Source organism: Eschrichtius robustus, chromosome 3, assembly GCF_028021215.1.
Source record: "Eschrichtius robustus isolate mEscRob2 chromosome 3, mEscRob2.pri, whole genome shotgun sequence".
Lineage (NCBI taxonomy): Eukaryota > Metazoa > Chordata > Mammalia > Artiodactyla > Eschrichtiidae > Eschrichtius > Eschrichtius robustus.
Window position 1 is genome coordinate 55,910,424 of NC_090826.1, and position 14,069 is coordinate 55,924,492.

At 33.6% G+C, this 14,069-nt stretch overlaps 1 protein-coding gene across 1 annotated transcript in view; it reads left to right on the plus strand.

Moving 5' to 3' along the window:
- The window catches only part of RAVER2 (ribonucleoprotein, PTB binding 2), a 90,311-nt gene that overhangs the window by 36,686 nt on the left and 39,556 nt on the right, over nucleotides 1–14,069 (plus strand). The window contains exons 5-8 of the mRNA XM_068540048.1: nucleotides 1,865–1,950; nucleotides 3,680–3,745; nucleotides 3,904–4,015; nucleotides 5,946–6,214. Of these exons, the coding sequence (XP_068396149.1) occupies nucleotides 1,865–1,950; nucleotides 3,680–3,745; nucleotides 3,904–4,015; nucleotides 5,946–6,214 (533 nt within the window). The remainder of the gene's footprint in view (nucleotides 1–1,864; nucleotides 1,951–3,679; nucleotides 3,746–3,903; nucleotides 4,016–5,945; nucleotides 6,215–14,069) is intronic.

Consider the following 14,069-nt stretch of genomic DNA (forward strand, 5'->3'; position numbering starts at 1 on the left):
GTTATCTGTTTTATACATATTAGTGTATATATGCCAATCCCAATCTCCCAATTCATCTCACCACCACCTCCACTACCCCCACTGCCCCGCTTTCCCCCCTTGGTGTCCATACGTTTGTTCTCTACGTCTGTGTCTCTATTTCTGCCTTGCAAATCGGTTTTTTTTTTTCTTAACGTCTTTACTGGAGTATAATTGCTTTACAAAGGTGTGTTAGTTTCTGCTTTATAACAAAGTGAATCAGCTATACATATACATACATCCCCATATCCCCTCCCTCTTGTGTCTCCCTCCCACCCTCCCTATCCCACCCCTCTAGGTGGTCACAAAGCACCAAGCTGATCTCCCTGTGCTGTGCGGCTGCTTCCCACTAGCTATCTATTTTACCTTTGGTAGTATATATAAGTCCATGCCACTCTGTCACTTCGTCTCAGCTTTATAATCCTTTGTATATAAATTTTAGGTTGATAGTGTTGTTCAAGTCTCCTATATCCTTACTGGTTTTCAGTCAACTTATGGTATCAATTATTGAGGGGAGCAAGAGGCTCAATGGGAGACCTAGCCAAGATCTAAGGGTAAGGGCAGTTAGATGTGAGACTGTGGACATTTTCAGAATGTTTTAATTCTGGTGGTTGTTGTTTTAAACTGGGAAATACTATATTCACTAAAAGCTGTGAAAAAATATTTTAATGTTTTATAACAAAATACAGTGACTGTCTGAAAAATGAGAGGAAGTGATATTGAAATCTCTAACCATAATCGTAGATTTGTCTACTTTTCCTTTCAGTTCTAGAAATTTTTGCTTCATATATTTTGAAGCTTTGTTATTTGGTCCACAGACATTTAAGATTGTTGCATCCTAATTGATGAATTGACCCCTTAATCATTATGAAATGGTGATCTTTACCCCTCTTTCCTAATAAACAGTATTTTCCTTTATAAGCAACTTATCCTAATGATCTAATCTTCCCATTGCCTATCATTGAAACTGGTTCATTCTAAAGAAAGTGCTTTCTAATGGTCAGTTTTCCAAAGATGTAATGGATTGCCTTCGCAAGTAACAAAAATTTGAAGCAAAGTTTTTAAAGCATGAATGAACTTGTAGCAGTGTTATGTATAAATTTCAAATATGTTTGATCATTGGATTACGTGCTTTTTGAAGTACTTTCTAAGCCTGACCTTCTATGATTCTAATTAGCTGTATATTATGACAATTTACATCTAATAATTAGATGAATTGCTTCATATATTTTCTATCTCATGGTTCTTTTTGTCTGTATATTGTCTGTTCTTAAAATATCTCTTCTGATATGTACTCTGAGACAAACTTGATAAAGAGTATGGTTATCATTTATTCCTTTTATCAACTATGTACAATATTGTTGTTTCTTTAGGTTTTTTTATGAAATATTTTTAAATGTACATATTCTCTTCTCAATTGGATTATAAGCTTTAACGACAAGGATTGTATATTGTCCTTCCCCTCCCACCTGATCCGCTTCCAGAATACCCAAAAAAACCTAACAAAAATACTGAGCAAATAACATGGGTTCAATTAGTATTATACTTATTAAAAGGTGGAATTAGTTTTCTTGCACTAAGTGCCAGAGAAGAGAAAGACTAGGTTTGGTGTTTTACCATTGAGACAGAAGGTGTTGGAATTCTAAATCAAATTCTAGAGTTGAATCACAAGGAAAGGAGCCTGTCACTTTTTGTACAATGACAAGGTCAGTATATCATTGAACTTCCACTAAATACGTTAAAAGTTTAAAGAAATATTCATTTACCCTTTTTGGAGTTTGTTTTATTTATTTTTTTAATTCTATATATATCATAAAGTTAAATTTTTACTTTTATTTTCTTAAAGCAGTTCTTGGAACACCTCACAGCTTGCCACATCTGATGAATCCATCCATCTCCCCTGCATTTTTACATTTGAATAAAGCACATCAGGTATATAAATAGCATCAAGTACTGAAGCATCAAAAATTTGGAGTGAATATTTTGTTTGTTCTTTACACTTAAAGTTCTCAAGGAGTTAAATGAGTATTTTGTTTTTAAATGAAATTCTTAGTAGTAAGTGTACCTACATAAAAACAGAACTTAATAAGGAAATCAGATCAAATTAAGGTAATCAAAGCATCATAGTTTATATATTTATTGATTCCTATTTGTAGGGCATTAAGAAGGGAAGAGGTATATTTTGTGGTATATTTTTCTAGAAATAACTCAGTAGCTCAAAACAAGTCTTATGTGGTCTTAACTCAAAAAAGTATTTACAGAAAGAAAAATAAATGAACAATAACTCTTAATTCTTAAAATTTAATCAATGTTATAGAAATAATTTATATATTTATGAGAGTAAAAAATTTCTTTCATACCTTTTTCAGATAAGTATTTTAAACTATGTTTGTGTACATAAATATCCGTAATATTAGAGATAAATATTACCTACTAATTTCAGGTACTGTTTAAGGCTACATCTATATAGAAGCCTAATTACAAATCAAACCTAACACATAATAAATGGGTTGTTATAGGTTGAATGAATGAATGTCTGTTCCTAAACGCAGCTTTTTAAGGAAAAGGCTTATTGTTTGTTTATTTTTCATTCTTAGAATCTAACATATGACCTGTACATGGTTCATTCATTTACTCAACATATTTTATTGAAAATCTAACATGTACTAGACACTCTGCTAGTCATTGAGGCTATAGCATTGAACAGAATATTCACAGTCCTTATCCTTATAGAATTTCAACAAATAGAGAAAACAAGCATTAAACAGTTAATTACAATAAGGTTTGAAGTGATATGGGAGGGGAGACCAGAGTATTGACAATATTCCCTTTGCTTTAAAATAAAGACCAACTGCTTAATTTTGCCTTGAGGCTTGTCTAAGCTGGCCTCTCCTGCCTCTCATATGCATTAGGTATCACTGTCCCAGCTCTGGTGAACTGCTTTTGGTCCTTGAAGGGCTTTCTTCTCTTCTCCTTAGGTCTTTGCTCCTGCTGTTCCTTCTGCCTGGAATACTTCCCACCGCAGCACCACCTTGTTCCCCCAGACTTCACCTAGTTATTTCTCCACAGCCTTCAGATCTCTGTGCAAGAGTTAGTTCCTCAGGGAAACCTTCCTTCAATTTACCAATCTAAATCAAGTTCCACCACTGTTTGTTCCCATAGCTCCTTGTATTTTTCCTTCATACACTCATTGCCATTTTTAATTGTATGTTTTTATAATTAATTAATGTCTCCCCTCCTCAGGGGACTATAAGATCCATAAGGGCAGATCATACTGTAGCACAGTACCTGGCACATAGAAGTGCTCAATAAATCTTTGTTGAATGATTAAATGAATAAATAAATGATTGAATGATACTGACATCAAAGCCAGAAAGGGGTGAGGGGAGGGGAGGAAGGATGAAAGAAAAGAAGGAAGGGATATGGAATTAGTTTCGTGACTGTATGGTCACATCTTGTGTATTATTGAAAGAATTAATTAGTGTTGCCCGTAATTAGAAAGTAGAATATTAAGAAGCAGTTGCTTTTGCTCAGATCAACTCAGGAATTGAACTTTAAAATGAATTACACAACAAGTAGCTCTTCAAAATTAAGCTTACTTAATGTTTTATCATTTTCACAGAGCTCACTTATGGGTAATACTTCTAATTTATTTCTTCAGAATCTTTCTCATGTACCACTGGCACAGCAACAATTAATGAAGTTTGAGAATATTCATACTAATAATGTAAGTATGGAATTATTTTTTTCATTTGAAATGAGTTCATTCCTTTTCTATAATCATGCTGTTGGTCAGATTGTTAATGAATTTTCACATGTGTAGCTTTTTTATTAGGTTATGTCTTGCTGCCGTGAGCAAAAGTCTTTTCTTCTCTTCTTTTGCAGAAACCAGGCTTACTTGGAGAACCCCCAGCTATGGTACTTCAAGCTGCAGTAGGGATGGGGTCACCGCTTCCATTAAAAACAGAGTTGGGCCATCTTGGAGAAGCACATAAAAGTAAATGATGTGTATTTGCTGAGATGTCAGTAAACAGTCAGATTTGAGATCTAAAGATAGTGTACCTGTATTCTACTTTTATTTACAGGAAGGTCAGATTTGAGTTTTATTCAATCATTTAAAATTTCAAGAGCCCTCTTGGCTTTTCTATTTTTAATATTAGAATACTATTGATAGTTATTTATTGATGGACTTGCTTCTATGCCAAGATAAGACTTTCTCTGTTGGATATGCTTTAATATTTGATGAAGGTTCACAGCAGCATGAGGCAAAGACATAGATCTATTTGAGACTGACATGCTGCCCACTGGGCTGACAGCCCATTACATAGGGATCCATTTAACTTTTGCCTGGATAAGAAACCCTTAGCTTTTATTAAGAAATATCTGGTAATTGTAAATTTAAAGTTTGATTGTTTATTTGTATCATTTCTAAAATGTGAGCTCCAAATTAGTAGTAAAAAAAAAATGTGTATTATGTGCCTCTAAAATATAACAAATTTAAACAGAACAATTATTTTTCTTTTCAGAATAATAGCATGGTAGTATACCAAGATGTCTTATGTGATTTTGAAAGGCACTTTCAAATTGAAGTTTAATTGAAATTTGTTCGAAGTGAGCTTGCTGAGGGGGAAAAAAAAGAGAAAGTCCACCAGTGATAAAAAAGAAAAAAAACCAAGTCAGTTAAATATGGGTAGCATATTTAGCCTCTTGTACATAAAACCAAGTCAAATGGTCAAATAATCAATTCAGACTATTGGAATTGGGCAAAAGTTAAACCAGTACACAGACAGGTACAGACATTTTTAGGGTGTGATGGAGTCTGTCCTAAAAATTAAATATTGTATGCCTGAAAGCTTATACAGATATTTATAATTTGTGTTGGATTAAATAATTAGCCATTTGCTTTAGCACTGCTGCTGTAAGAACACTGAAAATTCAAAGTGTCCAAATAAATATATTGCTAAAAGATAGAACTGAGAATCTATCTCTAAATAGTTAGTACTAAAAATAATTTAAGAAATTTGTTTAGTGAATTTGTAAAATATAACTTTGATTTAATTAAGATAGTTGTCAAAACTAGCTCTTTTCATTTAGTTTTGGCCTATAGAGTTTTAAAAAATGGAATGGTTCAGAATTTTCCTATTAAAATTTTATTTCTTCCAGAATTTCTTGTTATTCCCTGTAAATAACAATGTAAAACTTTGTGTTAAACTTTCATTTGGTGCTTAGCTATTCATAAATATTGATGTTTTTTTAAACCAGTGGTGTGCTGGTGTTTAAAAACCAGCTCTCTGGGTTAAAAAAAAGTCTTGATTTGTAGCATTTGTGGATTTCTGTGTGTAAACAGTCCAACCATGGCTGATTTCAGGTTACTCATGCAAAGACGTTGAACTCAAGAGCTGGGAAGAGATAGCACAGTTGACTCTTATGAGCTGGTACAAGCCGGCTGACTAAATGTATTGTTGGGTTTAATGTAGCTTTATTAATTTTTGAGTGTCAGGGATTTCTTTTAAACTGAAGGCTTAGTTAATTATTCCCTTCAAATATGAAAGCAGGCAAATTACAATGACTGGGCATTAAAAAAAAGGTACTGATATAACTTAAATGCCAAAAAGTATATAAATTTTGCTCTCACCTTCTAAAATGTACAATTAAAACTTGGAACTAAAAAATATAATATCCTTGAGATTATCCTGGAAGTTGTTGAAAATAGGAAAAGCATGATTACTATTAGAGGTTTTTGTTTTTCCATACAGGAGGCTGCTAATTTATAACCTTTAACCTCACCTTTTGTATTTTAACTATTCTCTAATAGGTAAAAAAAAATAGGTTTCTGCACATTTTGCCCATAACTTGACAAAATCGAAAGGACTATTGTGAATAAGCTCATCTAACCAAAACCTTTTTGCATTTGTGGTTCACTACAGCATCTAATTTGATTCCAACTCAAACAACTATAACAGCTGGCATGGGCATGTTACCATTCCTTCCAAATCAGCACATTGCTGGACAAGCTGGGCCAGGGCATGGGAACACTCAGGAGAAACAGCCAGCCTTGGTGGGGATGGCAGAAGGAAATTTCTCAGGGTCACAGGCTTATCTTCAGAGCTTTCCAAACCTTACTGCTGGAGGCTTGCTCACGGGACATCATAAACAACAACAAAGTCAGCCAAAAGGCCTGGAGATAAGTTCAGGGGTAAGAAAACTCTGTGTGTGTGTGTGTGTGTGTGTGTGTGTGTGTGTGTGTGTGAGAGAGAGAGAGAGACTGTGCATGCATGCATACACATACATATAAATGCATACATGTATATACATGAAGTATATATGTGTATACTACATGTATGTATATACTACAAAGGAATATATACATATTCCTTTTAAACTATATCTTAAATGAAATTATTCTAATTCGAGAGTAATCTAATTTTTGGTTATTTTACAGGTGGTATAATTTATGAAGTATCAAGCAATCTTAACTATTTTTGAATTTCAAAGGAAGTTGATAATATACTTAAAGTATATAAATATGGATTATAAACTAGATAATTCCTATAATATGTCAATGACATGAAGACTTTTTCAAACTGTACATTTACTTCTCAAAAGAGAAGAAAATATTGGACTCTTAAAAAAAAAAACAAAACCTGTCATTATAAACAAACAAAAATCCATCCTTTGATAAGTTATGCTAAATGATGTTTGGGATTCTGCTTAATTACTTGCCAGTTTGTAAATAAAATAATTTAATTTTTATAAAATTTTTTTAAAATCTGTTATTATAAAATATTTAAATATGAATTCTTTATTCCTATAAACATTTGCTTTTCTAAAAACTTTGAGATATGCATAGTTTTCAAATATAAAGGAATGTAAGTTCAAAATTTTGTAGTTTGGAAAAGTGTAGTAGTACCATTAATACTTATCCAATTATATAATGATATTATTTATAAGGATTTCTTAGTAAATAATAATGCTGTTCTTTAAAATATACTAATTTTTTTCTAAAATGTATATTCTGTAGCTAATTAAGTATTATTTTAATATTTAAAGGTAGAATAAATTCTATTTTATCTGAAAAATTTCAAAGCCAGTTATTAATCTCTGGTCTGTTCAAAAGAATCTAATCTTGGTTTTAATTCTGGAGGTTTTTACCCAAAATTTTATTGTTTTATAAACCACTGATATTTGAAAATGTTATAATTGGTAGGTAGAATAAAGTACATTTAAGTTTTTTAACTTGTACCCTAAAATACCCTTTGGATTAGAAGTGGCATGTGAGGAAACAGTTCTTGTAGTTGGCTATATTCAAATGTCAAAATAATAATATTGACTTTGTAAGAGGTTTTGGTGTCACCTAGTCATGGCAGGAGGTATGGATAGACTGCCTATAATTATACATTGAGGAAGCTAAGGTGGTTCTTCATAGAATGAATTTTAAAGATTTATCTGCAGGATTAATTGCTTAAGTTATTGAGGGACGTTAAATAAAACTCATATATCAATAGTCTGTATGTTTTTGCACAGACTTTTTAATTCATTGAAAGCACTAGGGTCTTTAGAAAAACTGGACTTGAGGTGATTCACATAATGGGCAAATGAGAGTGTATCTGGAAGAAGACAGGTGAAGTGGGGCAGGGCCTGGAAAACAAGTCCCGTGAAGAAGAATTGAAGGAAATAGATACATGGAACTTGGCAAGGGTTGACCAGCTGACATTTAATTTGACATTAAAAAAAAAAAATTTACAGACTAGTCTAGTCACATGATATTTTATGTTTCTCTAGTGGGCAGAATTAGTTCAATAAGTATGACATACAATAAAGCAGATTTAGGCTTAATATAACAAAGAATAGTTGAAGTTTTCAAACAAAGAAAAAGCTTGACACTTTCACAAAGATGTGAATGTCATATCACTGAAAATGATTATGCAGACCCCAGGTGAACATCTGTACAGATTGTTGTAGAAGTGATTCTTCTTTCCTGACAATAAGGGCTTGGACCAGGTAACCTCAAGTATGTTTTCCAAGTATGTAGCAAGATTTTGGACTTTGTTAAACAGTTGGTTAAACTCGGCTGTCGATTTTTAGACCTGCATCTTTAATATTATGTTGACTAGTGATTCTTGATTCTGTCTTTTTTGTCAGAATCACCACTAGAGTTTAAAAAAAAAAAAGAAGATGGAGAGGGTTGGACTCTAACTTCCTCAGCCCTGAGAATCTGATTCAGAGAGATAGGGGTGAGATCTGAATTTTAAGTGTACAACTCAGTGGCATTAAGTGCATTCACATTGTTTTGCAACTATCACTACTATCCATCTCCAGAACTTTTTCATCATCCCATATTGCAGCTCTGTACCCATTCAACAACTCTCCATTTTCCCTTCTCCCCAGCCTCCAGTAAACACTGTTTACTTTCTGTCTTAGAATTGGACTATTCTAGGTACCCAAAGTAAGTGGAATGATACAGTTTTTGTCCTTTGTGTCTGACTTATTTCCATCACAATAGTGTCTTCAAGGGTCATCCATGTTATAGCACGTATTGGAATTTCCTTTTTTTAAAGGCTGAATAATATTCTATTGTATTTATAGACTACATTAAAATTTTTTATTTATTTATTTATTTTTGGCTGTGTTGGGTCTTCGTTGCTGCCCACAGGCTTTCTCTAGTTGCGGCGAGTGGTGGCTACTCTTCGTTGTGGTGTGCGGGCTTCTCATTGCAGTGGCTTCTCTTGTTGCGGAGCATGGGCTCTAGATGCACGGGCTTCAGTAGTTGTGGCACACGGGCTCAGTAGTTGTGGCTCGCTGGCTTAGTTGCTCTGCGGCATGTGGGATCTTCCCGGACCAGGGCTCAAACCTGTGTCCCCTGCATTGGCAGGTGGATTCTTAACCACTGCGCCACCAGGGAAGTCCCTAGACTACATTTTCTTTATCCATTCATCCATTGATGGACATTTGGGTTGTTTCCATCTTTGGGCTCTTGTGAAAAATGCTGCTATATACAAATATCTGTTTGAGTCCCTGTTTTCAATTCTTTGGGGTATTTACCCAGAAGTGGAATAGCTGAATCATATGGTACATCTATATCTTATTTTTTGAGGAACTGCCATTCTATTTTCCACAGCAGCTGTACCATTTTTCATTTCCACCAGCAAAGCACGAGGGTTCCAATTTCTCCACATCCTCACCAACATCGTGTCTCATTGTGGTTTTGGATTTGCATTTCCCCAATGATTAGTGATGTTAAGCACCTCTTCATATGCCTATTGGTCACCTGTATATCTTCTTTGCAAAAATGTCCATTCAGATTCTTTGCTATTTTTTAATTGGGTTATTTGTTTTCTTTGCTATTGAGTCATATGAGTTCCTAAATATATTTTGGATATTAACCCCTTCTCAGATATATGGTTTGCAAATATGTTCTCCCATTCCATAAGTTGCCTTTTAATTTTGTTGATTGTTTCCTTTGCTGTAGAGAAGCTCTTTAGTTTAGTTTAGCTTTTTAGCACTTGCTTATTTTTGCTTTTGTTGTCTATGCTTTTGGTGTCATATCCAAAAAATGATTGCTAAGACCAATGTCACGTAGCTTTTCCCCTATATTTTCTTCTAGTTTTATGGTTTCGGGTCTTATATTCAAGTCTTTAATCCAGTTTGAGTAAATATTTGTGTGTGATGTAAGATCAGGATCCAGTCTCATTTTTTTCCATATGGGCATACAGTTTTCCCAACACCCATTTATTAAAGAGAGTGTCCTTTACCCATTGTGTATTCTTGGCACCCTTTTCAAATATTAGTTGACCACATATATATGGCTTTACTTCGGGGCTCTATTCTTTTCATAGGTCAGTGTGTCTGTTTTTATGCAAGTACCATACTGTTTTGATGACTATGGCTTTGTAATATAGTTTGGAACCAGGAAGTGTGATGCCTCTGCTTTGAACTTTTTCTCAAGATTGCTTTAGCTATTCAGGATCTTTTGTGGTTCCACATAAATTTTAGGATTGTTCGTTCTATTTCTGTGAAAAGTGCCATTGAAATCTTGATAGGGATTACATTGAATCTGTAGATCGCTTTGGGCAGTGTGGACATTTTAACAATATTAGTTCTTCTAATCCATGAACCCAGGATATCTTTCCAGTTATTTGTGTAATTTTTGATTTCTTTTACCAGTGTCATATAGTTTTCAGTATACAGATCTGTCATCTCCTTGGCTAAATTTATTCCTAAGTATTTTACTCTTTTTGGTGGTATTATAACTGGGATTGTTTTCCTAATTTCTTTTTGAGTAGTTCATTGTTAGTATATAGAAATGCAACAGATGCAAACAGAGATGGTTCAATTTCTTCCTTTTTGATTTAGATGCCTTTTATTTCTTTTTTCTTGCCAAATTGCTCTGGCTAGGTCTTCCAATACTATGTTGAATAGAAGTGGTGAGAGTGGGCGTCCTTGTCCTTTTCCTGATCTTAGAGGAAAAGCTATGATGTTAGCTGTGGGTATGTCCTTTATATATGGCTTTTATTATGTTGAGGTATATAGATTTCCTCTATGCCCAATTTGTTGAGAGTTTTGATCATGAAATGATGTTGAATTTTGTCCAAGGTGTTTTTTGCATCTATTGAGACAGTCATATGGTTTTTATCCTTTATTCTGTTAATGTGGTGTATCACATTTATTGATTTGCCTGTGTTGAACCATCCTTGCATCCCAGGGATAAATCCCACTTGATCACAGAGTACAATCCTTTTAATGTGTTGTCAAATTCAGGTTGCTAGTATTTCATTTAGGGTTGCTAGTATTGTGTTAAGGATTTTTGAATCTGTGTTCATCAGGGATATTGGCCTGTAGTTTTCTTTTCTTGTAATGTTTTTGTCTGGCTTTGGTATGAGGGCAATGCTGGCCTCATAAAACAGGTTAGGAGGTATTCCTTCTTCTTCAGTTTTTGGGAAGAGTTTCAGAAGGATTGGTGTTAATTCTTCTTTAAATGTTTGGTAGAATTCAGCAGTGAAACCACCTGGTCCTGGGCTTTTCATTGTTGTCAGGTATTTGATTACTCCTTACTCATTATTGGTCCATTCATATTTTCTATTTCTTCTTGATTCAGTCTTGGTAGGTTGTTTGTGTCTAGCAATTTATCCATTTTTTCATAGGTTACCCAATTTGTTGGCATACATTTGTTGATAATAATCACTTATGATTCTTTGTATTCCTGTGGTATCTGTAGTTGTAATGTCTCCTCTTCCATTTATAACTGCAGTTGACCCTTAAACAACAAAGGGGTTAGGGGCACTGACCTGCCGAGCAGTCAAAAATCCATGTACTGATATCTCTGCCTCAAAAACAAAGGCATTGATAAATGACTCACTCAAGGACAGGAAGCTGAAACAGTTTGGATAGAATCAGGACCCTTTTTGATTACACATACTGTGATCACTAATTGAACACAAACTTTTCCCCACAATTAGTTAATTCAAAGATATGTAAAAAGAAAATACACATACTATGTTTATTTTTAAAAATCCACATATAAGTGAACCTGCATAGTTCAAACTCTTGTTGTTCAGGGGTCAATTGTATTTACTTGAGTCTTCTCTTTTTCTCTTGGTTATTGTAGCTAAATTTGTCTATTTTGTTCATCTTTTCAAAACACCAACACTTAATTTCACTGATCTGTGTTTTTAGTGCTATTTCGTTTATTTCTGCTCTAATCTTTATTATTTCCTTTCTTCTGCTAATTTTGGGCTTGGTTTGTTCTTCTTTTGCTAGTAACTTGAGGTGTAAAGTTAGATTGTTTCTTTGAGATCTTTCTTTTTTCTTCATGTAGACATTTATTGCTATAAACTTCCCGTTTAAGCTGCTTTTTCTGCAGCCCATAAGTTTTGGTATGTTGTGTTTCCATTTTCATTTGTCTCAAGATACTTTCTGATGTCTCTTTTGATTTCTTCTTTGACTTCTTTGTTGTTCAACAGTGTGTTATATCTGTGAATTTTCCAATATTCCTTGTAGTATTGATTCCTGGTTTCATACCATTATAGTCAGAACAATCCTTGATATGATTTCAGTACTCTTAAATTTGTTAAGACTTGTTTTGTGGCCCTACATATGATCTATTTTTTTTTTTTTTTTGCTTCTGTTTTTGATGTCATCTCTAAGAAATGATTGCCAAATCCAATGTTAATGAAGCTTTTCACCTGAGCTTTTCTTTTAAGACTTTTATAGTTTTAGCTCTTACAATTAAGACTTTGATCCATTTTGAGTTCATTTTTGTATATGGTGTTAGGTAAGGATCCACTTCATTCTTTTACGTGGATGTCCAGAATTCCCATCATTTTTGTTGAAAAGACTGCCTATCCCCATTGTACAGTTTTGACACTTACTGAAAATCATTTAACTGTATATGCAATAATTTGTTTCTGGGCTCTCTATCCTATTCTGTTGGTCTTTATGTTTGTCTTTATGCCAGTACCATACTGTTGAGACTACTGTAGCTGTGTAGTAAGCTTGAAAATTAGAAAGTATGAGCCTTCCATTATTGTTCATCTTTTTCAATATTGTTTTGACTGTTTGGGGTTCCTTGATGTGTCATATCAATTTTAGGATGGAGTTTTCTATTTCTGCCCAAAAAAGTTAGAATTTTGATAGGGATTATATTGAATTTGTAGATCACTTTGGTTAGTATTGACATTTTAACAATATTAAATCTTCCAATACATGAGCAAGGGATGTCTTTTCATTTATTTATGTCTTTACTTTCTTTCAGCAATGTTTTGTAGGTTTAAGTGTACAAGTATTTCTCCTCCTTGGTTCAGTTAATTCCTAATTACTTTATTCTTTTTGATGCTATTGTCAGTGGAAATTTAAAAAAATTTTCCTTTTGGATTGTTCATTATTAGTGTATAGAAACACAACTGATTTTTGCATGTTGATTTTCCATCCTGCGACTTTGCTAAATTCTTTTATTAGTTCTAACATTTTGTGCGTGTGTGTGTATGTAATCTTTAGGATTTTCATGTCACCTGCAAAGAGAACTAATTTTACTTCCTCCTTTTCAGTTTGAAAGCTTTTTGTTTTTCTTTTTCCTGCCTAATTGCTCTGGCTAGAACTTCCAATACTATATTGAACAGATGTTGTGAAAGCAGGTATATTTGTCTTTTTCTTGATCTTAGAAGAAGATCACCGTTGAGTATAATGTTGGCTTTTTGTTATGTTAGGGTAGTTTCCTTCTATTAATTGTTTGTTGAAAGTGTTTAATTTTAATCATGAAAGTGTGTTGAATTTTGTCAAATGCTTTTTTTGCATTAATTGAGGTGATCATGCATTTCTTCCCTCAGTCTGTTAGTGGGGTATATTACATTGAATGATTTTTGTATGTTGAATCATTCTTGCATTCTAGGAAGAAATACCACTTGGTTATGGTATATAATTCTTTTAATAATGTGCCGAATTTGGTTTGCTAGTATTTTGTTGATGATTTTTGCATCAATATTCATAAGGGATATTGTTTTGTAGTTTTCTTGTAGTGTCTTTCTGGCTTTGGTACCAGTGTAATACTGGTCTCATAGAATGAGTTAAGAGGCGTTCTCTCTTCTTTAATTTTGTGGAAGAGTTTGAGAAGGGTTGGTGTTAATTCCTTGTAGAACTTGGTAGAATTCTCCAGTGAAGCCATTTGGTCCATGGCTTTTCTTTGTTGAGAGACTCTGTATTTATTTATTTATTTAATTTTTGAGTTTTTAAAGTGATTCTCATGCATAGCTAGAGCTGAGAATCCCTGCTATGGATATAATCTGATTACTTTAGCAATTTGAGTACTTTAGAAACAAAATCAGAAACTTCTTTGCTGGCTACCTCTCCTTTACTCAATCACGGGATTTTCTCTAGGGTTCTGTCCCTTCTCATGCTATATGCTTTCCTTTGGCATATATCTAACGGTTTTAGCTCCCATTTGTAACCTTATGGTTCCATCTTAGACTTCTCTTGAACTATCTTATCTACTAGACTGAATTTCTTAAGGATAGTACCCCTGTCTTACTCATTTTAGTATTACCAATGCTTACCACAGT